The sequence below is a fragment of the Capronia epimyces genome (assembly GCF_000585565.1).
Source record: "Capronia epimyces CBS 606.96 chromosome Unknown aczIQ-supercont1.11, whole genome shotgun sequence".
Taxonomy (NCBI): Eukaryota; Fungi; Ascomycota; class Eurotiomycetes; order Chaetothyriales; family Herpotrichiellaceae; genus Capronia; species Capronia epimyces.
In genome coordinates, this window is record NW_006912914.1 from 720,735 (window position 1) to 743,757 (window position 23,023).

The following is a 23,023-nucleotide window of genomic DNA, read 5'->3' on the forward strand; positions in this document are numbered from 1 at the left end:
AACCCTCCATCCACACCTCCATCTGCACCGAACAGCCAGAACGGCCCTTTCAGACGAACGGTGGGACTCTGCCAGCTGTCATGCCTGCTGTCACTCTAACCTCTTACGTGTCAGACTACAGAGTACGGATACCACGCCCTCTGATCTTCTGACTATCTGCAAGGATGCCGCCGATACTGTACGTACTACGTACGCATGCAAGCTCGCTTGTTGGGAGCAGCTGGGTCCTAAGGTCCCTCCCTCCCTGCGCTGCGGCTGCAAGCTGTATCCCTACAGAGTACTCCATACTCCGTAATTGAACGAAGCGACGACCACGTTTCCGCCCTCCATGTTCTCTGAACGTCCTCATGTTTGCATGCTGACATCCTCCGTCCTTTCAAATCGCTCCTTGGCCCTTTCTTCCCCAGCCTGCCTTATACCTTTCTATCGGCAGCCAGAGCCTTTTGCGCTCTCCATCACAATCTCCTAGCGAATGGTTCTACTCTGCTATCTCTAAGCCGGCGGGGGTTTTATTGCGCCATCTCTCGGTGTCACTTGTCTGTAGGGCCCTGCTTATGTTTGAGCTTGCAGACATTGCGGCCATCACCTACACCTCCGAGAACGAATCAAAGGTGTGGCCACTGACGTCTTGTTGACAGGCTCTGTGCGACTGAGTCTGCTATCACCTGAGTTACTCTTTGGTGTGCTTCTATGAGCTGGTGCCGGCATCACGTCTGAGCCAGCGCATGTCCAACGAAGTGCAGCGACATGATGCAGAACTGCGCGGCATCATCGGCTCGGTGCTGATGCTCTACTGTCAGTGATTTGAACAGCGTTGCTTGCCTTGGCTTTGGTCCCGTCAACATGCCCTCTCAGAGTCATCGCCCACGAGGGTCGGCAGGTCTGGCTCTCACAAGCGCGGCTTTGCGCAGAGGTGACGTGAAGATATCCGATCCAATACCTTTCGACGAATCTGGAGACGCCTTCTCCCATTCCAAACCCGTCATACAGTCGTTCCACAGCTCTGGGTATCGACACGACGACGCCTCGTGGCTACGAAATAATCATCCGACGCAAGAAGCCCATACCCGCTATGTCAGTGACCTTCGGGCTTACGCTGGGGCTCGCGATTCTCTTGAGCCATCCAGTCTCCCCCGCTCCATGTCGTCAATACCTTCCAAGGCGTCACTGGACCAGAGGAAGCCTGGAGGAATTCGCGCTGCTCTCAAGCGCATCTTCTCTAGCAGGCGACACACATCTGCACCTACCGGCTCAAATGGGTATCAATACGGCAACCACAATCGCCTCCTTTCTGTTTCCGAGCAACCGACGCAGCCGCGGGTTGACCCTGCCTCTCCTTCGGAAACTCTCTCACGGGGCGCCGCGCTCAGGTCACACTCAACTCATCAGCAAGCAGACTCACTTAAGCAAAGCTCACCGATTCTTCTGCGGCGCGGGCGGCGCAACACTTTGCCAAGCATGGTCTTCAACGACAAAGAGTCAGGGCTGGACCATACGATTGCCAACTGGGGGAGAGCGTCTCACAACGAATGGCCAAAAGAAGACTATGTCTCGGATAGTCAGTTGAACCGTCGTTCTAGAAGTGCAGATGCGCTCAATGAGCGCCAGCGCCAGGAAGACTATCGATCGTCTTATATTCGTGACCGAGCAAGCGAGATAGCCTACTGGCGCACTAGTGCCATAGAGAATCCTGTCCCCGTGTACAGTGGGCAATTCATTGCTGTTGATCCGGGGCACGTTCTGTGTCCAGGGAAGTCAGCAGTCGACTTAGCGCCAGTGCCCGGTAGTGCGAGCCCTATGCAAAGCTTTGAGTTCGGCCTCAACAGCACGGACAGAGATTCGACCGCTCTCGAGCAAAGAGTGAACACTCTAGAAATAAAGCTCTTCGACTTTGAATATGCGATCGCGAAGCTCCAGGGCAACAACATACAGAAACCTATGGTTCACGCTAAGACTTTTGCTCGAGGGGCAGTACACAATGTCTTCCCTGGTAGCAACACCCATCTGGCTATGACATCTGGACCTTCACCAAATCTGAACCGTCGCTGTTCTCCAAAGACGGTGCATGCATCCACCTTCTTGTCTTCTCCTGGAGAATCGCCCCCTTCTTCGCCCGAAGAAGGCAAGCGAGTCCGGCCTCAAAGGGCAAGCACGGCCACCACTGTCACTATCCGACCAAGTTCTGCTCGTCGAAGGTCAGCATCACGGTCAAGCAGGACGTCACAATCTTCAATTCACATGTCTGCGGATAAGTTCAGGGCGTTGATGGGCCTCATCGAAGAAGAAAAAGTAGCACGTCAACAGCTAGAGGCACAGGTAATAGAGCTGCAGAAAGAATTGGAGGACATGCGCACTCCTATCTATGCAACCATCAGAGATGCATATCCAACACCTAGTCCTGAATCGGCGCACGATAGCTCCGGCACGCCCCGGACTCTGCATCGGACACATGGATTTCAATTGAGCCATTCCGGGTCCGAGATTTCGCGGTTCAGCGAGACAGACCCCGATTCAGACCCCACAGAAGGATTGGGGGTCAAGCAGAGATACTTTTGAATCCGCTAGATTCTCTTTCGAAACAACTGTAACACGAGCCGGAATTTCAGAATCCAACCGCGTTCAACGGCGGAGTACACCACATTCTTGCAGAAGCCGATGCCGCAGACGGTTCTTCTTGATTGTCTGTGGTTACATGTTTCTCACATCAACCCCCGGTGAGGGGACTTGATGTCTTGTGGAATTGGGACGGTTAAAGGAACAATTAGGTAGAGCCAGGGGCCATTGTGTATTGTATCTCCGTACCCATGATGGGCCTGGAAGCTCATTGGTTTGAACAGCCGACCATTTCAAGCAATCGTCCTCCTATCTTACCATAACTCTGATATACACGTTTGGAAGCAGCTGAGGCTGGTTCTCTGGCAGGTCCCCATTTTCCAAACGTTTCTCCCTCCATCAACTCAGGACCCAGGGGCTCAGGCTTAGTAGGAGGCTTAGGGGCCCCTATGCCTAAGGAGCCTCCCTAGCCCTGTGCCCCTTGGTGCAGCCACGTGACCGAGGCTGCAAGGGCCTAAGGCTGCCAAGCCAGAATTGGAGAACCTTCAATTTTGTACTATACTATTACTACCACCCCGTACCAATCGTCCAACCGAGCAGTTCTGCAACATACCCGCCCGCCGACATATGTTGCCCATGGCATGACGCCCGGAGCAAGACGTTCCTTTCTCCTTTCTCATTCAATCTCTGCAGTCACTCTTTTGTCTCATTCTATACCATCGAGCGCAAACATGTCTTCACCCTCCATCACCCATCTCCTCCCGCCCACACCAGTCCAACCTGCCGCGTCCGCCCGTCTCCTCACACCAACAACACAGCCAATCCCTCTCCTCCCCTCCCATCTAGCGAAGCGATACAGCTATTTCCACACGCTTCTAGTGGTGATTTACTACTATTTCCGCGCGTCGGCGCTGGTCGCCGATCCGTATACCGCCATGTTCCTTGATTTGGGTTTCGTGAGTCTGGCGCAGGGTGTCTTCTGTGCAGTTTGTCTCCCTAGCGCTGGATCGTGGGTGAGTGGAACTGCTGGTGGGAAAATCAATGAGAGTACTGGCGCAGTGGCACCCCTGAAGACTTTCAAGGGTGCCAAAACCGGCGGAAATCTCTCAGGGTCGGGATCGAGCAGTTTGAGGAAGAAGATAGCTCCTCCATCCGCCGTTAAGGGTGGAAGCACGAAAGGGGAAGGTGCCGGGGGAAGCTGGAAAGGACGAGTCACGGTATGTGGTCCTATTTCCTTTCTTCATCTACATCTCCCTGCTTCTGCACACGTGTTATTGAACTTGGGGGTCGAGTCCACATTTAAACCATAGTTGAGCTAATCAGACCCTTTGTTTTCACAGCCAGCGCTCTTCTCTCTCATTCTCACGCTCACACTCCCACCACTCCCATTGACTCTCATCGCCCTTGTCCTCGGCGCACCGCTCTACCCGACCTCCCTCCTGCCTTGCACACTCCTCCTCGCCACACACGTTGCGCTTCTAGGCTTCCTGCCCATCTTCTATACACATGGAGTGTCATCTTCCGCATGGCGCGACGTCGCGGCTGCGTGGCTGCCTTTTGACGAATCCGGTGTCTGGGCTGGCACCGTGGGCGCCTTGGTCGGCGGATGGATCGGGGCTGTGCCCATGGCCCTCGACTGGGATAGGGAGTGGCAGAAGTGGCCTTGTACGGTGCTTTGGGGCGTCGTACTAGGTTGGGCTGTAGGTAGGCTTGTCACGAATGTGGCGCGGCTGGGGATTGGAAGGAGGATCAACTTGAGTGAGAAGGAAGAAGAACCTGGAGCGGGAACAGAGGTCCTGGCTGCAGGACCTGTCAAGACTTTGTCAGAAACCAAGAAGAGCAAATGAGGACATGTTCACGCGATATGGCCTTCGATTCCCAGACTGCCTTATCAAATCAACCTTCCGACGAACGAAGGACTCCTGGACAGTGAGACGCCGCGGGTTCGTGTCTCTAACAGTCCAGGAGCATCCGTCCTCGCACTCCACAACGGCCTCACTTACTGTGCAATTACTTCTGGACAACACAAGGCACTACTTGCAGGTGTGCTACGAGGGTATCCTAAGCCCCGACAACGGGTCGGCCAGTCGGAGAATCGTGTCGCATCCAATATCATCACTGGAAAGCGAGCCACGGTGGTCCGGTGGTCCGGAACCCCTTCTCGACTATAGTGTGAGACTGGGAGCTCGCAGTCGTCGCCGCCCATCGGACGTTACAACACCTTCGCCGCGACCCTATCCCTACCATGGTCCACGATTTCAGATCCTGGCCAGTCAAGAGAATACATACCCAAGGTACTATACCTACTGCTAGTAATGCATGTACCGTTACGCATGGACGGGGTCCGCTTCGGGGAGTGGGATGGATACTATAACAATTTGGAACAAGTCGGTGGTTCATGCCATTCAAGTCATTTTCATTTGAAAGTCTCGTGGCCCCAAAGACCGTAGGATCTTTTATGTAGGCAGACTATCTGCTACACTCTCTCGTCCACGTCCAATGATGGGTGGGTTTCAAATCCTCGGGTCATATCGTTGTCGCATGACATCTCAGCTCAGCTTTCCTTCATCTGTCTTTCGTCCGGCCCAGAGCCCATTGAAGCCAGTCCAATGCATGCTGCTCTGCAACATGTAACACCAGTTGGCCCCAACCAACCCGGCCAGAAGCCGGCTCAATCTATTTGTACAAGTCTCGAAGCCACATCCGTGTCTTCTGTCCTCCCGTCAAAATTCCAATCCGTCAGGCATTATTCGGCCAGGATTACCCTGGCCGATTGCTCTTTTGGAGCCCCAAAACGCCGTCGCCATGCATGCAAGCACAATAGATGTCGAAGAAAAATGATTCGGAAGAAGGCGGTGGCTGAGGTCATCAGTGCAGCCTTGTTCCAGTCTTCAGTGAGCGCCCCGTTTTCGCTTTCTGTTGGATCTCTGCTCGTCAACCATTCTAGGAGCTTCCTAAGCAACTTGTACCGGCGTCCTTCCAAGCCTGTAGTTGCTGGTGGCCGAGCTGAATATTCTGGCCATCACACCACCGACCCCAGAGTCAGCCCTGACTTTCTTCGCTGGCTGCTGGCTTTCGCCCTGGAAGCTTGTCTGGTGGCCTTTGAGGCTCGGTCTGGATGCTACCATCGCCTTAGTGTAGGCACTGTGGTATGAGGCATCGGGGCTTTCAGTTAGGTCCACCACAACAATCGAGTCATCAATGCCTGATGATGTACTGTACGGGGTGCCCCGAGAAGTCGGAGCAATTGATGAGGACCGGGATCTTAGCGATGGCGCCATGGAAGATGATCTGGAGCTGGAGTGACTATGCATGTTCCCAGGCCTGCTCGATGAAACCAGTGGAGGCAGGTCCCGAATAGAAGGCGGCGAAACAGATCGGGTGCTTCCGTGATGACGGAATGGTGATGCCCATCGTCTATTGTGACTTTGAGCCGGCAGTGACAGAGAACTGTTGTTGGCTTTCTGACGTGGGTAACGGCCGTATGCAAGTTCTTCGTCAACACAAGAGGCAGGTGAATCATAGACGCCCGTGGCTCTTGGAGGGGGTGTCGCAACACTGCGGAGGATGTGTTCCTTGCGAGCTGGCGGGAGCGAGACGCTGGAGTCGTAGGAAGTCTGGTGAGAATGCCAGACTCTGTGGAGGCTTGTCAATTCTGCCTCTTCCCGCTGAAGTTCCATCTGGAAGCGGATAGGGGCGAGGAATGGTTCGAAATGCTCCAAAAGATCTTGCTCCGTCACTCTGGTGTCGAAATCAAGGAGGTACAAGAGTTGTCTCTCCATCAGGTTCACCTCCGCCAAACCAAACCCGAAGCCGTCGAAGCCCTTGACTGCAGTGTATCGTGCCCAATGCTTGTTCTTTGGGCTCGAGTCGTTCAGGTTCTTGGCCGCCAGTATTAAAGAGGCTAAGAAGATGCGATGGACGGTGCAACGCATTCCCTTCGCCACGGGAGGTAACCTTGACCGGAGACGAGCGAGGTAGACCAGAGAAGTCATCAAAGTCGGGACCTGGACGGAGGATTTCTGGACCAAGGAATTGATGAACTGTTCTAGGGTCGGCAAGGGTGGTTGTTGGACGGATTCTGAGCACGCGTGAGGTGGCGTTGAAGGAGGAGTGGGAAGGCTGTTTCCGGGAGTAGGAACTGGGTCTTCGCATCGGATGACCTGCGAGGCTTGCTTCGCCAGGTGTTGAATCATATAGGAGCGGACCGGGTGACGGACAAACTCCTCCAACGCTGCCCTATTCTGGGCCAAGGTATAGCGAGAGCCCATGGTGGAGATTGTTCAAGGTCAATTGAAGGCCGACTTGGGGTTTCTCAATGGCGAGGTGGCTGTTCAAGATGAGAAGGATGGAACGACGAGGCAGTGACTGAGATGAGGCAGTTCAGGAGTATATGGACTCCTCTCCGACCCTTATCGATTGTCTGGGCTGAAGTGGGCGACTTTGAAGTGAGGTGACAGGCCACTTCGACAGGATTTTGACACCTTTAGGAGGTTGGTATTAGTCGAGCAGATGGGTGTGAAGTCCTGGCCAGCAGGAGGGGTTCACTTGAGGTCTGAGCGCTCTTTTTTAGGATATCCAAGATATGGCCGGATCGCTCGAAAAATGCTAGGCACGGCCCAGGGTGTAGCTCCTGTGTTTGAGAGAGTCGCGTAGTGTCTGGCGATTCTCCTGAACAGTGCACAAGAGTGATGTCGCAACTGCAGCACGGTGGAGATCTCAAGTGTCCAGAAGGTATGGGCCCTGCAACTAGCGGGTAGGCAATCGATAAGCTCAGGTACGGGGTGCGGATGGCCTGGGTCTTCGACCGTTAGGGTTTCCCTCTTGGGCTGTTGGCTGGGTTTTCGCGGATGGGTCAGGGGCTGGAATTGGGAGCAAGGGGCTGATGGGTGTCGGTGCTGTCGTGTTTTTCTCTCTGGGACTTGGCCCGTGTCGGAGGGGCACTAATTAGTAGTAGTAGCAGGAGTGACTTGGCTCGGGTCCTCGGAGGATTGTGGAGGAGCTCGAAGAGGCCTGAGGGGTGAGGAGACGGGCCCCAGAAAGTGACAGGGTGGTCGAGAGAGTCTGAAAGGGATGTGAATGCTCGAGTGAGGCCTTCGACACAGACGAAGGTGAGCGCTGCCAGGTAGGTTGAGAAGAGAGATCGGTGTGAAATCGAGATGAGAAGCTGGGGTTTATGAGCCTGGAGGGAGGGCTGAATTAGCACGGCAACATGTTGGGAAAGCTGTACGAAAGGGCGCTTGCGGTGGATATGAATGGAAATGAATGCAGAATGCCACCAGATATGTAGACCTGTTGGCCGAGAGCGGCCAGAATGAGATGCAACGCGCAGATGGATCGGTTTCGCCCTGCGTTGGCGGCAGGCAAGAATGGTGTGCGGATTGGGCGGCTGCGAGGATACGCGGGTGCGCTGGGCCTGCAGACCGTCAAAGATGGAGTCAATCCCTTGCTGGGTGACCATTGAATCGTGGCCAGTAGTGACCGGTGACCAGTGACCACTCATCAGGCCGCACATGGCCTGGTTCGGGAAGGGATCGAAGGGTCCTAAGGGTTGGTTGGCACCTGAACCTGAACCAGAGACGCCATACCAGCACCACCAGCACCAGCACCACCAATACCTCAAGTCATCCGTCGGGAATGCCGCCGGCGGTCAGAAAACAGGGAGAGGGATAGAGGGCTGCAGGGAGAGGGTGTAGGGAAACGGCATCAGCAGGTACAGTCACAGTCACTACAACCACACCTACTCAAGGTCGCTGCTATACAGATGTTCACTACGAGGGCATTGCTAATCAATTAGGTGTCAGTGTACTACTTGCTGTTGCTGCTGCTACTGCCACTTCTGCTATGAGGACTTGGTCGTGTCTTCTCTCGACATCAACATCAACTGCGATACGGTGTCTCCTCCCGCCTGCGCCTGCGCCTGCGCCCACGCCTCCTAAGCCCACGGCCATCCCTGTCTTGCTGCCTGCGTCGGATCTCGTTACGAGATAGACTATCCGTATCCGTACATACCAGCGCCCCCAGTCTCCCCCCTACATGCCGCCACCGCCTCACCCGCGCCCAACTCCCACTACCAACCGGCTCCATCCCGTAGCCAAGGCCTGTGACAGCCGGTCCTTCATTGGTAGACAACGCGAGACACACGCCCGACACGCCTGACACACATTTGAGGCCGGCTGGACACTCGTCCGCGAGTGGCTAAGGAGGTTGGCCCCCCGGTCAAGGGTCAGACACTCGCAACGCGCCATCCAGGAGACCCTCCTTCGCGTACCACTGTTGGTCACGACCAGCCTCGATCCTCCCATGCCAGACTTCTGACTGGTGAAACCGTCTGTCCTTGTCAGATGTCTAAGCCTCGACGCCCTCGACGCCCTCGACGCCCTCGACGCGCGCGACTCCTTCCGCTGTCTCGACTGCCAGCGGTCCCTCCGTCCTGTCTCCCTTGCGACTCCATACTACTGGCCAAGCGTCTGTCTCAGCTTTTACGTGTCTACCAAGAAAGAGTTAATGCCCACATGCTCATACCTCCTGATGGTCTCACAATGCCCTTCCATCCCCTGCATCCCTCCCTGGCTGCCACCCGTCGTGCCGCAGATCGAGGAACACAGCCACCATGATGGTTCCCGCGACTCGCCCGTACAACTCGCACCAGACTTCGACCTGAATTCATGTCCAGTCAGACGAAAGGAAGTCACAAGAACTGCCAATGTGATGGTCAATTGTGACCGCTACCATCTTCCGGGTTGTGCCGCACTCTTTGTGCGGGTGCCCTTTCACGTAAGGTCTTGAGCCATCCTATCTCTGTGCTATTTGCAGAGACATCCATATGCACCTTGTCAGATGCCTCGGGTCAAATGCTTGTTCTGGGAGACGGTCGCTATCGTGTCCCGAATGGCAGCGGGACGCTTTGGATCGCATTCCGAGCAGAATCAGAATCAGAATCTACAAATTTAGGATGCTCATTTCCTCCCCTGGCTTGTCACAAATTGGCCACCTCAGTGTGCATGAGACGAGACACCGGTACTGCGTCCCTGGGAATGTCCGGAGTACGGGGTGCGGAGTACGGAGTTTGTTGTCTCGACAGCTGAACGCAGCGAGGCCTCCTGAGCCTCAGCTCGTAGGCAATTCTACCTTGGCCATCCTGCCACCAATCGTCCCGCACAAGTTCAACCATGATTGACTCAATATCCGTATAGCGCACGGGGACGGCGAAGCCCGGCTCGGTGCGCCAAAATGTCCGAGCTGGACATGTGGCTGGGATTTTGTCTGTGCCACACCTTTAGCAGGACTGAGGTTGGTCAGCCCTCCGACATTGGACCATTATTGACCATGGCTTTATTCCTGCCTGGATCATTAGATCCAACCCCGTGATAATCTGTCATGGGGACACTTATTGCCGGGATCCCCCCTCCATCTTTCCAGCCTTCCTCAGACGCATACAGACAACATGTTGCCGGTTCCTTGGTTGCGTGCGGCCCGTGCGCCGTGAGCTGTTTTCACATGCCATCTAGACTCAAGCAAGATCTAGCTACGGTAGTGATCATCATTATTGCCTCTTCTAACTTTTCTCCTCACAGAGCCGTTGAGCGCCCAGCTTAGGTTGTCAAGATTGATGGTCGATCACAAAGCAGCTCTTTCCCATCAACCAGAAGAAAATTCCAGATGCAGGAAAAACCACACAACAAAAAACCTCGGACATCTGGTCTACAGAGGCCTTGGAGCACACATATGGCACGCGCTCCATAAGCCTTATCCAGACATGGTGGTGTTCTTGACGCTTGGCATATCAGGAGTCCTCCATGGTCCATGAACGCCACCTACAAGACTCTCTGCTTCCTGCTCCTTGTGTTACAGAGCAACTTCAAGCATGGCGGCGTCCGAATACACGTAGGTGTGCTCACGGCTATGTTGTCGCCGGCTTTCTCAGACCGCTTCATCCCACGCGCCTTTTTTCTCTGGCGGCAACCCAAGTGTACCGGGCCAGGATGACTCATTTTACCGTCGAAGAAGAATCCAGAATGGGGATAACTCAGGCTTCTCAGTAGCTTTTCTATACTCGGGCGTGTGTTCGCCCCATTTAGCTTCAAAGTCGATTTAGTCGAAAGTGTCTCGATCTGCCGAATACAGCGACCAGAGTCAGGTACGTCCAGATTGCACTCCAGGTTTTCTCTGGTTCGGCTAGACTCTCCGAGCTCATGTCAAGCTCTCTTTGGGTGATAACTTCTTGTGCGACTACATTGCGGCCGTTTTCGAACAGCAAGCTTCTCAAGGTCTGGTACGATGGGTCCTTAGCCGGACAGCGCCCCAGTCCGCTTCGTCTTTATCCGTTTGGATGAGAGGACCTGTAAAGAGGACCGAAACCACACATTTTGCGCCTCTTCCTTCAGAATTGCATTTATCATCTCTAGGCTGCATTTTTCAACACTATATACTTGAGCAGATCCTTCGGAATGTGACAGTTTACTTCCAAGGACTTTGTAATATTTGTCCTCTCACCTGTGACCGCCCCAGACTCGCTTCGAGACAGAACAGCCGGCTAGCCAGCAACTCAGCATCCTCCATATCATGGGCATCCCAGACGCGGCCATCGGGATCATCTGCCCTTGTGCCTCCCTGATCGCTATCATCGGGCTTTTCGGCTTGCGAGATTACATAAAGAAATCCAGGAGTCGACGACGACGTCGCCGCCAGCAGATACGAGCCGAAGCAGGACTTGCTGAACACCTCGGCGTTGGTGTCACGGAACTTGAGGCACTTAGTTCAACCTCATCATCGCCAATAGACGAGCCAGCCCCGGCGCTGCTCCAACCACCAAGAGCAGCAGAGGAACTGGAAAGGAGTGTGTCCCGTCCCGGCGTCACCTTTGCTTCTTCCCGAAGACGTACCACCGTCTATAACCGCTGGGATGTCGCTACAGTCTCGTCGATCTCCGATTCTCTGACGACAGTGTCGACAGCTCCGCCTCCGTATTCGAGAATGGACGAGCATGGACTGCCAGCATACGAGAGCAATCTAGATCAAGCGGGAGATCTTCCGAGCGGCTCGGTCAGTAGCTCGAGTCGTCATCAAGAGGCTCCAGCACCACCAGCGTCAGCGCTACCACCGCCACGGCCCTTTCCTCCTCCTCATCCCGAGATTGCCATGCCGAGGCCGACAAGAGCTAGAACAGCGGCTCAGCATAGGGCTTTGCGGCGAGAGAGCGCTCTTGAAGAACGCTATCGCGTCATCCTGAACTCGTTCCCACAGGATTGGGCTAGGTTGTGACATGATGAGGGTGAAGGAGTTATTTGCGCAGCCTTTGGTATGGGATCGTCGAGACTTGGTGAAGAGAGGTATCGTTGTTGAACGGCCTGGCATGGCTTGGTTACTGCAGCTCTCCAATCGGTCCTCAACACCGGCAGGGATGGAAAGAAGGACGGCGTCCAGGTTTGGAGTGAGGATGGGATGGGAAAAGAAGCCAGATCGCCCTCTCTCTCTGTGGTAAGAAAAGAGGCAGACGAAAGGATACCGTCATCCATCATAGCAGGGTGGTCTGGAATTAGGTTGACTGGATAGGTAGTTGTCCAGTGAATCAAAGTATGCTTGCCCGTCTTGTCAGTGAGACACTCCAGTTCCACCGGTCAAGCTCCAGGTCAAGCTCAAGCTCAAGCTAGTGCTGTAATTAGACATTAATCTCAATCTCTGCTAGCCCTCCCTCCTCTGGTCGATGCACAGACGGGAAGCAAGCACGTAGCACATAGCTACACGTACGGAGCACCAGTTCTACGTTTGGTTCTTGGTGTTCAATTCAAGGGTTTCAAGAACTGGTTGTACATAAATAAAGGAAGGCTTAAATCCAGCCAGCCCGATAACAAGTAGCAGCTAGCAACAAGCAACAAGCAACACGTAACAAGCAAGACGCAACAAGCAGCACGTGTGACGTGGGTGTAGGTGTAGGTGTACGTGGTAAGTGTGCACAAAGACCAGGCGGCAGAAAGAGAAGAGCTCTTCAGGGAATCCTTCTCCTTCTCCTTCTCTCCTACTGACTACGACAGACATGGTCGGAATTTGATCTTGATCTTGATGAAGCGAGGATCCGTCAGAGAGGAAAGACATTGGATATTGGATATTGCGAGTCCGACCGAGACCGAAACCGAGGCCGAGACCGAGACAAGACAGCGTCGGTTGGGAATGGCACGAATTAATGGGTGTGCCAACAGCTACAGCACGACAAGACAGGGCAGTGTAGTGTAGTGTAGTACTTGATAGACCAAGGCATGGACCAAGGCATGGGAAATGGAAAATGGGAATTGGAAATGGAAATGGGACAGCGTGCCCCGTCGGTGATTGATTCAGGATACTCAAATATATACCCACGTCCATGGATCAGGGATGTGCGATGCGTACTAGTAGGTGAGGCGGTTTCTTTTCGGTGTCTGTCTTGCTCGATTTCCAGAATTGGATTTTTGAGAAACTTACGTCTTTCCCTCGTACAAGTGCATCGAACAGGCTTGCAACCGACAAAGCATCGTCATCATCGCTTCTCGTCTCTCTCTCCCTCTCTGCGTGTGTGTGCGTGTGTGTGCACGCCAATTCTGAGGCCGGCCTTTGCCACTGTCCAGGTCGTCGACCATTGACAAGCGTGATAGCAAGTACACTTCGAAAATGACCGCACCGGCAGCAGTGGCGTTCTGCGTCGTCATGGGCACTATCTTGGTCATAGCGGCAGTGCAGTTGTGGTGGAGAACAAATCAACATGTCCGGGCCCATGTCCATGGAGCGCCAGGCTTCGACAATATCGAGGCTGGGACTGAGTGCCAGCGCAAGAGTGACAAAGGGCCTGTTTGTCAAGGAGAATGCGCCGATGTTGTCCTGGGCGAGCCTCCATTAAGCAGCATGAACCAGAGCGGAGGGCTGGCAAAGACTAGTTGTGGCATTCGAAGTGTTCCGCAGGACCCAACGAGTGGCTATGGAGAACTTAAGGCACCATTGGGACGGTCGGGGTTAGGCTCAAGCTCAAGCTCAAGCTCAAGGCTGGAGTCGGAAGAGTGGAGTTTGGAGGTCGATATCGAAGCAGAGGCGGGATGTGGTGATGGCACAGGTGGAATCAGTGTCATGTATCCATCTAGTGACGATGGAATGCCACCGCTTCTTGTACCGGCTCAATCTCAGACTCCGAGTCTAACGAACTTCCGATATGGGAGCCTAGTCCCAGCACCGCTTCGCATACATCGACCTCAGGAGATGGAGAGTCAGGCAACTCCGCACCACTCGAGACAAGTTCAAGCTCCGACAACCCCTGACGGCAGGGAGCATCAGGCATCACGAACCAGCTCCCACCCACATCCACTCCAAAGTCATCCTCTTGATGATACCATTTCGTCGGACGGTCACCATCTGGCATCAAAGGAAGCAGGAAGCACACAGGAAGATTCAGATATGCATCAGAATCCGCCATTTCAAAATTCTATCCCAGCTCACCATCACGTACTTCAACCTCTAGCTCCGAGACGTCGCTACAACGACTCAATCATCGGTCATTATATGTTGGCGACTCACACCACTGTCTTTGCACCAGAATCAGAACCGTGAAGTTGGATCTCCGAGAGAGACAGAGTGGATATGAAGCAAGAAAGTGGCGGTCTCTGGCTGCCAGAAACGGTTGCTATGGGATGACGATACTGAAATGGAAGCAGGTGTTGGGAGGCGAGAGGATTCTGAAAGGTTGTTGGTAATCTTGGGGGCTCGGAGACCTGTTCAATGTTGCCAGAGCCGAGGAACATGTCCAGGTCCGTGTCAGATTTCGGGCGATTTCTTTTTTCGGTGATGGTTGATCCAAGAGAAAGTCCATGGTCTGAGCCAGAAGCAGATGGAGCCCTATGCCAGGGGTGTGTACCGTGGGATCTGAATATCCTCAAGTTTCTCATCATCATACTTGTTGGAATTGCATGTCGTAAGATGGCCGCGCGCAGCGTCCAGTGCTCATCAGTGTCGTTCACCGCTTATTCCCAACAGATGCCCACCTCTCTCTGCTTCTGATTCCGACGCCCTCATCCACAGTCGAGCCACTAGTCCCGCTGGCAGCCCAACCCTCGCCGATTTCTCCAACCACTCTCCCAGGTCTGCCCGCAATGACGGTGCCGCCGGCCCAGACGGTATTGGGAGGGAGGACAGTGCCGTCGAGGATCTTCACGTTGTCTTTGATAATGACCATATTCCCGATTGTGCAATTGGCACCAATGTAGACGTTGCTTTTGATCTCCGCCGCCCTCACGTGCGTGTTGGGGCCGATGTAGACGTAGTCGGATATTCTCAGCATGAAGTAGGTCATGATCTGCTGTGGCTCGCCGCCATTGGGACTGGCGACCGTGGTGAGCCGGGAAGGGGGATGGAGGGTGCAGCCAGGGCTGATGAAGACGTATCGACCGAGGTGGATGGAGGTCTGATCAGGGCTGGCCGACTTCTGGTCGCCCTGCTGGGTCGGGGGTTTGGGTTGCGAAGGACGGACCAGGTCACCGCGGATCACGACGTCGTGCTGGATGACACACTTGCCCGCCAAAATAATATGACGCGGTCCAAGGACACTGGCTTTCCGATTGATTTTGTTGCCGGTTTCCTGCCCACATGTTAGAGAGCCTGCGGTGGCTGTAGCTGTTGATGTCCAAGGGGTTCGTGACCTACAGTTTCAATGTACTCGCCACGGACTGCAGGTTTGGGAGGCATTTCACAGGTCCCTCACTCTAGAGCCACCGGCTGGCCCTCAGCGTGCGGCTGCACGAGAACGGAGCGTATCTTCGCAAGGCCCAAGGCGGTGTATTGCTGCAAGTCGAACAAACGCAGCGGTCGATTGTTGTCGAGGGCTGAGGAGGCTGCCGCTGCCTTCCCCGCCCACGTGGTTCAGCCTCGTCACTCGCAGTTGGAGAGTTGCAGCCTTGTCGTTTCCGGAGTACCAAATCAATATCAACGAAGAAAGAACTCCACGTCCAGGGATCTTGAATGTCCTACCATACATGTGTCAAGATGGGGGCTCTCTGTGAGCGTCTAAACCTCAAGCGCGGTCGAAGAATGATGGACGATGGACTATGGACGGCTTTGCAGCCCAACGATGTCCATGTCTCTTCGTGATCTGCCGTATCCTTCCTGCCTACTTCCTACTGCAGACCATGGACTCACATACGCATATATTGTCAGATGGATCCCATGTCTGCGATTGGCCGCAACCCGCTCCCCGCTACCATCAGGCATCCCACGCTCTGGGTTACACCACCTCAGCCAACAGCCCCAGCCCCAGCACCATTTGAGGCGCTTAGTAGAGACCGAGACCTTGGCCATCCATCTTGGATTGTATGTCTCGAATTTCCCAGGATCTCGCCAACAGTGTGCATAAGCATAGCAATGGCCGCGCAGACGGTGCTACTGCTGTCTCAAAGTCCACATTGCTCCCTTCAGCCATGCAAGCGCTTCGACACGCAGGCCCAGTGGCCCAGGGCCGGACCCCGCACGTGGCCGTAGTCGGCGCCGGGGTTGCCGGTCTTCGCTGTTCAGATGTCCTCGCTCGCGCCGGAGTCAGAGTCACGGTACTCGAAGCCCGGAACCGCATTGGCGGACGAGTTCACCAAGGCGAGTCGGGCGGTCATCTGGTGGACATGGGCCCGAACTGGATCCACGGGACCAAGGGCAACCCGATCATGGGGCTGGCCGAGAAGACAGGCACGAAAGTCATGGAGCCTGAGGAGGAGGGGGCGCTGTTCGACACGGGCGGGATCCGACGTTCTGACGCCGAAGCCGTGGATTTGTCCAGCAAGATCTGGGAGATGGTTGTCGGGGCGTTCAAGCATTCGGATGACCACTCTGCAACCATCGACCCACAGACGAGTCTCTTCGACTACTTCAAGTCGCAGCTCGCAGAGACGGAAACGGGGGTCGACAGCAAGAAACGGCAGGATCTGTTACACGAAGCACAAATGTGGGGTCCCTTCGTTGGCGATCCCGTCGAGAAACAGAGCCTCAAATTCTTCTTCCTGGAAGAATGTATCGAAGGAGAAAACGTCTTTGTGGCAGGCACATACAAGGACATTCTCCGAGAAATCGGACGCACCGCCACCGATCCGGCCAAAGTTGACCTCCGCCTCGAGACGGAGGTGGTGCATTTCGACACCACCGCTCCAAGCCCTGCCGGGGCCGGTGCCGAGCACAAAGTCACCGTCAGGACTGCGACAGGCGAGACCCTGACCTTTGACGAAGTCGTCATCACATGTCCGCTAGGCTGGCTCAAGCGCAACCACACCACGGCATTTGCCCCGGCCTTACCGCCCAGACTGTCGGCGGCGATCGAGCACATCAACTACGGCCGCCTGGAGAAGTTGCACGTCACGTTCCCGACAGCATTCTGGCTTTCGCAGCGGCAGGAGCAGCAGCACCAGCACGACGAGGCCGATCCCAAGCACAAGCACAAGCACAGACAACCCCTCGAGCTGTCGACTTATCCGATCTTCACACACTTCCACGACCCATCATACATCCCACACGCGGCCGACGAGGCATGGAACCAATCCGTAGTATCGCTGGCCCATCTCCCATCTCCACATGCCCACCCGACCCTGCTGTTCTACATGTACGGGCCGTGTGCAACGCACGTGGTCCGATCCGTGCAGGGCCTGCCACCCCATTCGGCTGAATACAACGCCGTGCTGACCGCCTTCGCCGAGCCCTTTTATAGTCGCCTGCCGCACTATTCGGCCGCCGACCCGTCGTGCACACCTACGTCGCTGCTCATGACCCAGTGGCAGGCCGACCGCTTCGCCGGGAACGGGAGCTACTGCAATTTCCAGGTCGGCTTGGAGCGCGGCGACGAAGACATCGAAGTCATGCGTGCCGCGGGCGGCATCTCGTCTACGCGTGGCCTGTGGCTGGCCGGTGAGCATACCGCCCCGTTCATCGCCCTGGGCACCACCACCGGCGCTTGGTGGAGTGGCGAGGGCGTCGCCAGGAGAATCTGTGCCGCGTACGGCGTCGACGTGCCCGAGGACGCGATGGCGAGTGCAATGGCGATCACGGGCCATCCGGACCTGGAAGAAGAAAAGAAGGTCCTCGATGCATCGAAACCAGACGCAGCAAACCTAGCCGGGCTGGCTATCTGAGAGGAAAACCATGGACATGGAGCGTGGTTAGCCTGCGGCACAGGTGAGAGCATAGATATGATGTGGTGCGCTGTGTCGACGCTTGACGCTTGCTTGTCGGTCGAGACTCTGGTTGACGGAAAGATTTGGCAGTGGCACTGTATACACCAGGAATGCAATCTCCATATCATAAAGCTATTCGCAACTCCTCACACGACTATTGCTGTATGTCGAACACCTAGTTTCGTGGTCTGGCTTCGCAGCCGACTCGTTTTGTCTACACCTTCATGCTAAGCGAAACAAGACAAGCATGCTTGCATTCCCCACCCGCCTCGCATGGCAACCAAGCCCTGATTTTCAAGCCGAGTCTTTCCCTTTCCATGGCGATAGGACCCTTAACATCCTTGACCAAGTTCGGTGGCCTCAACCTTAGGCTCGACTAAGCAGCCGCCTTGAAGCTCTCGAATTCTGTTCGATCCGGGAGTGTCAGCATCACATCACAGACCATGTTCAACGACGGACAGGGATGAATCTCAAGGGATGGTAGGACTGCTTACCTTTAGTAATTGCTTCCAACTTGGCCTCCTCGGTGGCCTCGGGGCCTATGCCCTTCCAGCGTCTCTTCGCCGCTCTGTGAAGCCGAGCCTTCATCTTCTTCTGGTCTAGCCATCCACGATACTCCAAAGCCTCCGCCATCCCGATGCCTGAGCCGAGGCGGATATCATTAGCTCAAGTCGATCAGGAATGAGACAGATGAAGGAGGATGGGAGAGGTAGCATGAAATAGGGATGCCTCCAGAAGCCTGGAGAGGGGAGGGGAGGGTTTGAAGGAACATACGCTCGGCTATGTTCGCAAACTTGGGGTCATCAAATCGGAGCGCCATTTCCTTTCTCTTTTTCTTGTTCTCACGCTTCTGTGCGTTCTTGGATTTTTTGCCTTTGTTCTTGGGGCCATGATTGCGCGGACTAGGTTTGGACACCCGATGGGAAGGAGTCGTAGGATTGGACGACACGTTGCTGGAACGCAGGTTGAATCTATGTGCCGGCAGGTTTGCCCCTGCTACCCCTAATTCTACCAAGACAGTGTCTGGCGGACCGTCCTCCGGTTTGTCCAGGCGCTCCATCATGTGGCACACAGATTTGGCTAGCTGGACTGTGGTTCAAGTTTAGTTATGGCTCCGACATCGTGACAAGAGAGAACAACGTACTGTGTAAGGCGCTGGGAGGGCAACTGTCACCAACCGAGACTCCTGCGACGCCTGGTTCACATTCGACAGCTATATGCGTCACAACGATTCCAGAAGCTACTTTCTCGACCTTTTCGACTCCTAATTCCCCGTCGTTTGAGATCGGGCACGGGCCCAGAGTTGCTGTTACCCTGAACTTGACCGTGACTTCGGCTTCGATTGTCGGACGTTCAGTTTCTTGGGACATGATTGCTTGCGTGTAAGATAGCAATCTATGTTGTGGTTTGGAACTGATCAGTGAAAAGTAAGAGGATCCAACTCAACCAAGACAATGTGAACAATGTGAATTTTGGTAGGTTTTGAAAAACGCGTCGACAATCAACGACGCGAAAGCACTGATTTCCTTCACACTGGGGTGATAAGCAATCGCACGTGCTATGCTATACAGACCGCATTGGCAAGTGAAGGGAGTGAATTGCCGGCAGAAAAAGATGCATGTGCAACTCTGGTGGCTGTTTCCCTGAGAGCAAGATGATGCACAGTCAAACCCACCCTCCCCGAATGATGTCAAAATCAAATGTGAATATGCTCTTGAGAAGTCACAGCGGCGACAACTATGAGGCTTGAAGCCCATTGCATCTTCAACTTGTTGTACTTCTCTTCAACCCCGTGTCATGTTTGGTCCGGGCGGCCGCTGTGCATCGTTGCTGGAAGGATCGAGGCAGGCTCACCGGCCATGTTGCTTTTCTTGCACTTGGCTCGACAACCCAGAACATCTAGACAAATTCAAATGTTAGTGACACCAGCATAGCGGTGATTGATATTCGCCGCACGTCGTCGGTCAAAGCAAGGCACATAGCGTCTCTCTCGCTGGCGGTCCAAAAAGCATGCTCGGTCAGACCTCCGGCAGCTTGTGCATGTAGCGGACCGGAAGTAGCGCAACCTACCATGGACGACTGGGATCAATATAAGTGGTATTCTTCGGCTTTGTTGCGCGGCTCGGGTGCTTGGTGAAAGGATGGCTTCATTTGTTGACGACGAGTGGTTTCAGATCTTATCTAATCATCAGATCATATAATAATCTTATCACATATCTGATAATCTGGATGTGTTCATCTGTCTTCGTCTTCAACACCTCGGTACCGCATGCTGATTACTATACGCCTGGAGGCCGAGAAACGATTCCCCTTAATGGTGGAAAGAGAGGAGACCTGATCCATCCTTACGACCGACCAGTACAGAGTACTCCATACTCCATAGTACGTAGTACCAGTGCACAAAGCCCGCGGAGATACAACATCTATACCCATTACGTGTGAGTCATTCAACCACAGTGCTGCCCATGCCCATCTGCAGAAGCGATCAAGGTGAATTTCGATAAATATAAAACCCCAGACAGTAAACTTCCCACTTGGCCGTCGTCAGCAACAGTCGCTGTTCTGTTCGAAAAGGCAGTCTAAGTCTATCCCATGGCTTCGATCCAGTACCCTTCGCCAGTCAAGGCGCCCCCACATGTCGTGTCTCTGCTCGACCGGCTTCACCAGCTTTCTCGCACGCAAGAGGACGCGGTGGACACCCAAGAGGTTGAAGCGCAAGGGTTCGACAACTACATGCGCGACAAGTTCATCGCTCTGGACCGCGACAAGGCCGAGTTCGTGTACCAGCTCGCGCGTGCGATCAATGCGAAGACCATCGTGGAAGCAGGCACCAGTTTCGGCGTCAGTACCATCTACTTGGCCCTTGCTGTCTCCCGCAACGTCACCGCCGGCACCGGGCCGGGCGTGGTGATCGCGACGGAGAACGAGAAGACCAAGGCCGACAAGGCTCGTGAACACTGGAAGGAGGTGGGCGACGAAATCACCGGCTGCATTCAACTTCGGGAAGGCGATATTCTGCAGACATTGAAGCACGATCTTCCCGACGTGGATTTGCTGCTGTTGGACAGTAAGGCTGACGCTCCTAACCCCCCATCAGATCTTGTCTATAATGACGCTTTTGCTGACGGACCTCCAATTCAAAAGTATGGGCGCCTATAGCCTTGTCGGTTTTGAAGCTGGTGCAGCCTAGGTTGAGGCGCGGAGCTGTGGTCATTGCAGACAACACTATCGGCGCTGCTCCAAAATATAAGGATCTGCTGGCATACATGCGAGCCCCGGACAGTCCCTTCACCAACTTGACGCTCCCCTACTCCAAAGGCTTGGAGCTGAGTGTCTATCTGCCATGAGAACCTGGTGCAACATGACTTAGGGAGAGATTTCCCAGAAACAGGAGTCTGCAGGAAAGGGTAGAAGAATATCTGCGACACACTCGTGCTCAGACTGAATAAGATCATTTCGACTACCTCTGGTAATGTGTCTGCTTTGGACCAGCTGCCAACAGCTGTGGGGTTACTTGTATCCTATTGCACAATTGAGAAAGGACAATTCATATGCGACCCAACTTCATGAGCAGACCATGCCCATTTTGACCGTCTTGAACCGACAAGATTCTTCCATATGCTAGCGGGTCTGCATCGTCATGCTTCGCTGCATCATCTCCACGCCCCTTGGCTGAGCGAGAGTAAGCCTTGGACACAATCAAGTTCTTCGCCTTTGGCCTTCTCTTTCGTCGGAGATTCTCGACTTCCTGTTTTCCCATCCCGCAGCTTCCGGGAAGACCTGGCATCGGGGAATGTCATGTCCTCGTTCTCTTGGAGAATCAGTCGCTGGCTGGCACTAGGCTGAGTTCTGCGTAGTGGATGCTCCGACAATCTCGTGCCTGGTGCCCAGTTCTCCTTGTCTGAATCTCCCGATTCTGATCGCATATGGCCGGGACGCTTAGATTTGCTCTTCGACGGTTCAGCAGTGCCATCACATCCTTGCAAACGGGCCAGAGACGACTTTGCACGCGCTAGTTTCGGTTTGCCCCCTTTCAACCCTGGGGTGAGGCGATTGTTCGCTTTGGACAGTGATGGGCTGAGCGCTTGCGAGCGTGATTTGAAGCTGTTTGTTCGGATAAGGTTGATGGCACTAACAGCAGACCCGGCCGTCTCAGCTTCTGCTTGAGTGGATAGGGCATCTTTGGTGTTGCTGTCGCAATAGAATTCCCAGGTCCTGGCGTCTCGCGACCGACCAAAGCTAGCCCCGACAGGCCGGTTCTGTGCTCCCTGGCCAGAGTTCTGAGATAACTCAATGCTGTTCATGGCGCTCTTGCTCCGAACCAGTGGGGTCTTCACTTTGCTCTGCAGTGACGGTGGAGGTGGCGCACGGGGTTTCTCCGGTGAGGGTGTGGGTTCATTGTTGGTTCGAATCTTCATCGCTCCATCAACGGTCATAGACAGTCGGACCATACTGGACGTTCTTTTGAGGGGCTCCTTGACTCGTGCTGACATCTCGCCATCAACCCGCGCGATTGCATCTGGTGCCAGACCCTTCTCCCCAAGCATTTCGTCATGATCTCTCTTCCTAGCGCTACCATGCTCGTTGGTACCCTCGGAGCCAGGCTCAACGCTCTCTAGCCCATGCGCATCTGCCTTGTTAGGGGTTGCTTCCCGCACTATGGCTTTGGCGGGTTCGTCAAGACTTGATGGAGGTGTGGATGGGTGAGCCGTCTCTTGGGTACCATATTGGACTGTGTCTTGACTACCAGTGGCCTCAGCCGAAGAGGCTGGGTTTAGCAGGTCATGAATACTCGAAGCCCTTGAAGCAGGTCGGTCGATAACCTCGCATGGGGCAAGGAACGAGTTTGGAGCAACGTGCGACACCGGACTATGTCCTGAGCCCGGCGATGAGCTGGTCTGAGGTGAAATGGAACTGGCGTTACTGTTGCGAAGATGGGCGGCGAGCTCGTGGGGCTGCAATGGTTTAGATCGGCGTCGGTCATTCTGGCGACGATTTTGGAACCAGATCTATGCAAGGTCAGCCAGCGCCAGGGCAAGATTGGGGTTACTGTAGGTAGATGCGAACCTGGACTTCTTTTTCCCCCAGCTCGACCTGGCTGACAATCTGTGCTCTCTCTGCCTTGTCTGGCTTTGAGTTTTTCTGGTAAGCAGCTTCGAGGATAGCATGATCCTGGGGACTGGACAGAGTTAGTGCTGTGGGAAAAATCGAGAGGTTGAGCACTGGTAATGTACCTGGTTCTTCGTCGCTTGGCCTTCACACCGCCTAGGGTTGTGGACGATGTCGCGGGCGCCATGGAGTGGTCATGG

At 54.6% G+C, this 23,023-nt stretch overlaps 10 protein-coding genes across 10 annotated transcripts; 6 read left to right on the forward strand and 4 right to left on the reverse strand.

Annotated features, from left to right (window-relative positions):
* Positions 1-843: 843 nt before the first annotated feature.
* Positions 844-2,556, forward strand: A1O3_10306 (uncharacterized protein; the record flags this gene model as incomplete). The annotated part of the gene is made up of 1 exon (XM_007740396.1): positions 844-2,556. One exon carries the CDS (start codon positions 844-846, stop codon positions 2,554-2,556), a length of 1,713 nt encoding a protein of 570 aa, XP_007738586.1.
* A 728-nt stretch (positions 2,557-3,284) lies between these two features.
* On the forward strand, positions 3,285-4,400 carry A1O3_10307 (uncharacterized protein; the record flags this gene model as incomplete). The annotated part of the gene is made up of 2 exons (XM_007740397.1): positions 3,285-3,770; positions 3,894-4,400. 2 exons carry the CDS (start codon positions 3,285-3,287, stop codon positions 4,398-4,400), a joined length of 993 nt encoding a protein of 330 aa, XP_007738587.1.
* Positions 4,401-5,507: 1,107 nt separating this feature from the next.
* Positions 5,508-6,824, reverse strand: A1O3_10308 (uncharacterized protein; the record flags this gene model as incomplete). Its single annotated transcript, XM_007740398.1, has 1 exon — positions 5,508-6,824. One exon carries the CDS (start codon positions 6,822-6,824, stop codon positions 5,508-5,510), a length of 1,317 nt encoding a protein of 438 aa, XP_007738588.1.
* Positions 6,825-11,118: 4,294 nt separating this feature from the next.
* Positions 11,119-11,817, forward strand: A1O3_10309 (uncharacterized protein; the record flags this gene model as incomplete). The annotated part of the gene is made up of 1 exon (XM_007740399.1): positions 11,119-11,817. The coding sequence occupies one exon, from the start codon at positions 11,119-11,121 to the stop codon at positions 11,815-11,817; it is 699 nt and encodes a 232-aa protein (XP_007738589.1).
* A 1,710-nt stretch (positions 11,818-13,527) lies between these two features.
* Positions 13,528-14,094, forward strand: A1O3_10310 (uncharacterized protein; the record flags this gene model as incomplete). Its single annotated transcript, XM_007740400.1, has 1 exon — positions 13,528-14,094. A coding segment is annotated over one exon (567 nt), but the record flags the coding sequence as incomplete, so codon positions are not given.
* A 433-nt stretch (positions 14,095-14,527) lies between these two features.
* A1O3_10311 (uncharacterized protein) lies at positions 14,528-15,255 on the reverse strand (the record flags this gene model as incomplete). The annotated part of the gene is made up of 2 exons (XM_007740401.1): positions 14,528-15,148; positions 15,214-15,255. 2 exons carry the CDS (start codon positions 15,253-15,255, stop codon positions 14,528-14,530), a joined length of 663 nt encoding a protein of 220 aa, XP_007738591.1.
* A 728-nt stretch (positions 15,256-15,983) lies between these two features.
* On the forward strand, positions 15,984-17,672 carry A1O3_10312 (uncharacterized protein; the record flags this gene model as incomplete). The annotated part of the gene is made up of 1 exon (XM_007740402.1): positions 15,984-17,672. One exon carries the CDS (start codon positions 15,984-15,986, stop codon positions 17,670-17,672), a length of 1,689 nt encoding a protein of 562 aa, XP_007738592.1.
* A 489-nt stretch (positions 17,673-18,161) lies between these two features.
* On the reverse strand, positions 18,162-18,774 carry A1O3_10313 (uncharacterized protein; the record flags this gene model as incomplete). The annotated part of the gene is made up of 2 exons (XM_007740403.1): positions 18,162-18,355; positions 18,489-18,774. The coding sequence occupies 2 exons, from the start codon at positions 18,772-18,774 to the stop codon at positions 18,162-18,164; spliced, it is 480 nt and encodes a 159-aa protein (XP_007738593.1).
* A 1,532-nt stretch (positions 18,775-20,306) lies between these two features.
* A1O3_10314 (uncharacterized protein) lies at positions 20,307-21,061 on the forward strand (the record flags this gene model as incomplete). Its single annotated transcript, XM_007740404.1, has 2 exons — positions 20,307-20,781; positions 20,859-21,061. 2 exons carry the CDS (start codon positions 20,307-20,309, stop codon positions 21,059-21,061), a joined length of 678 nt encoding a protein of 225 aa, XP_007738594.1.
* A 306-nt stretch (positions 21,062-21,367) lies between these two features.
* On the reverse strand, positions 21,368-23,010 carry A1O3_10315 (uncharacterized protein; the record flags this gene model as incomplete). The annotated part of the gene is made up of 3 exons (XM_007740405.1): positions 21,368-22,723; positions 22,782-22,893; positions 22,949-23,010. 3 exons carry the CDS (start codon positions 23,008-23,010, stop codon positions 21,368-21,370), a joined length of 1,530 nt encoding a protein of 509 aa, XP_007738595.1.
* Positions 23,011-23,023: the final 13 nt, after the last annotated feature.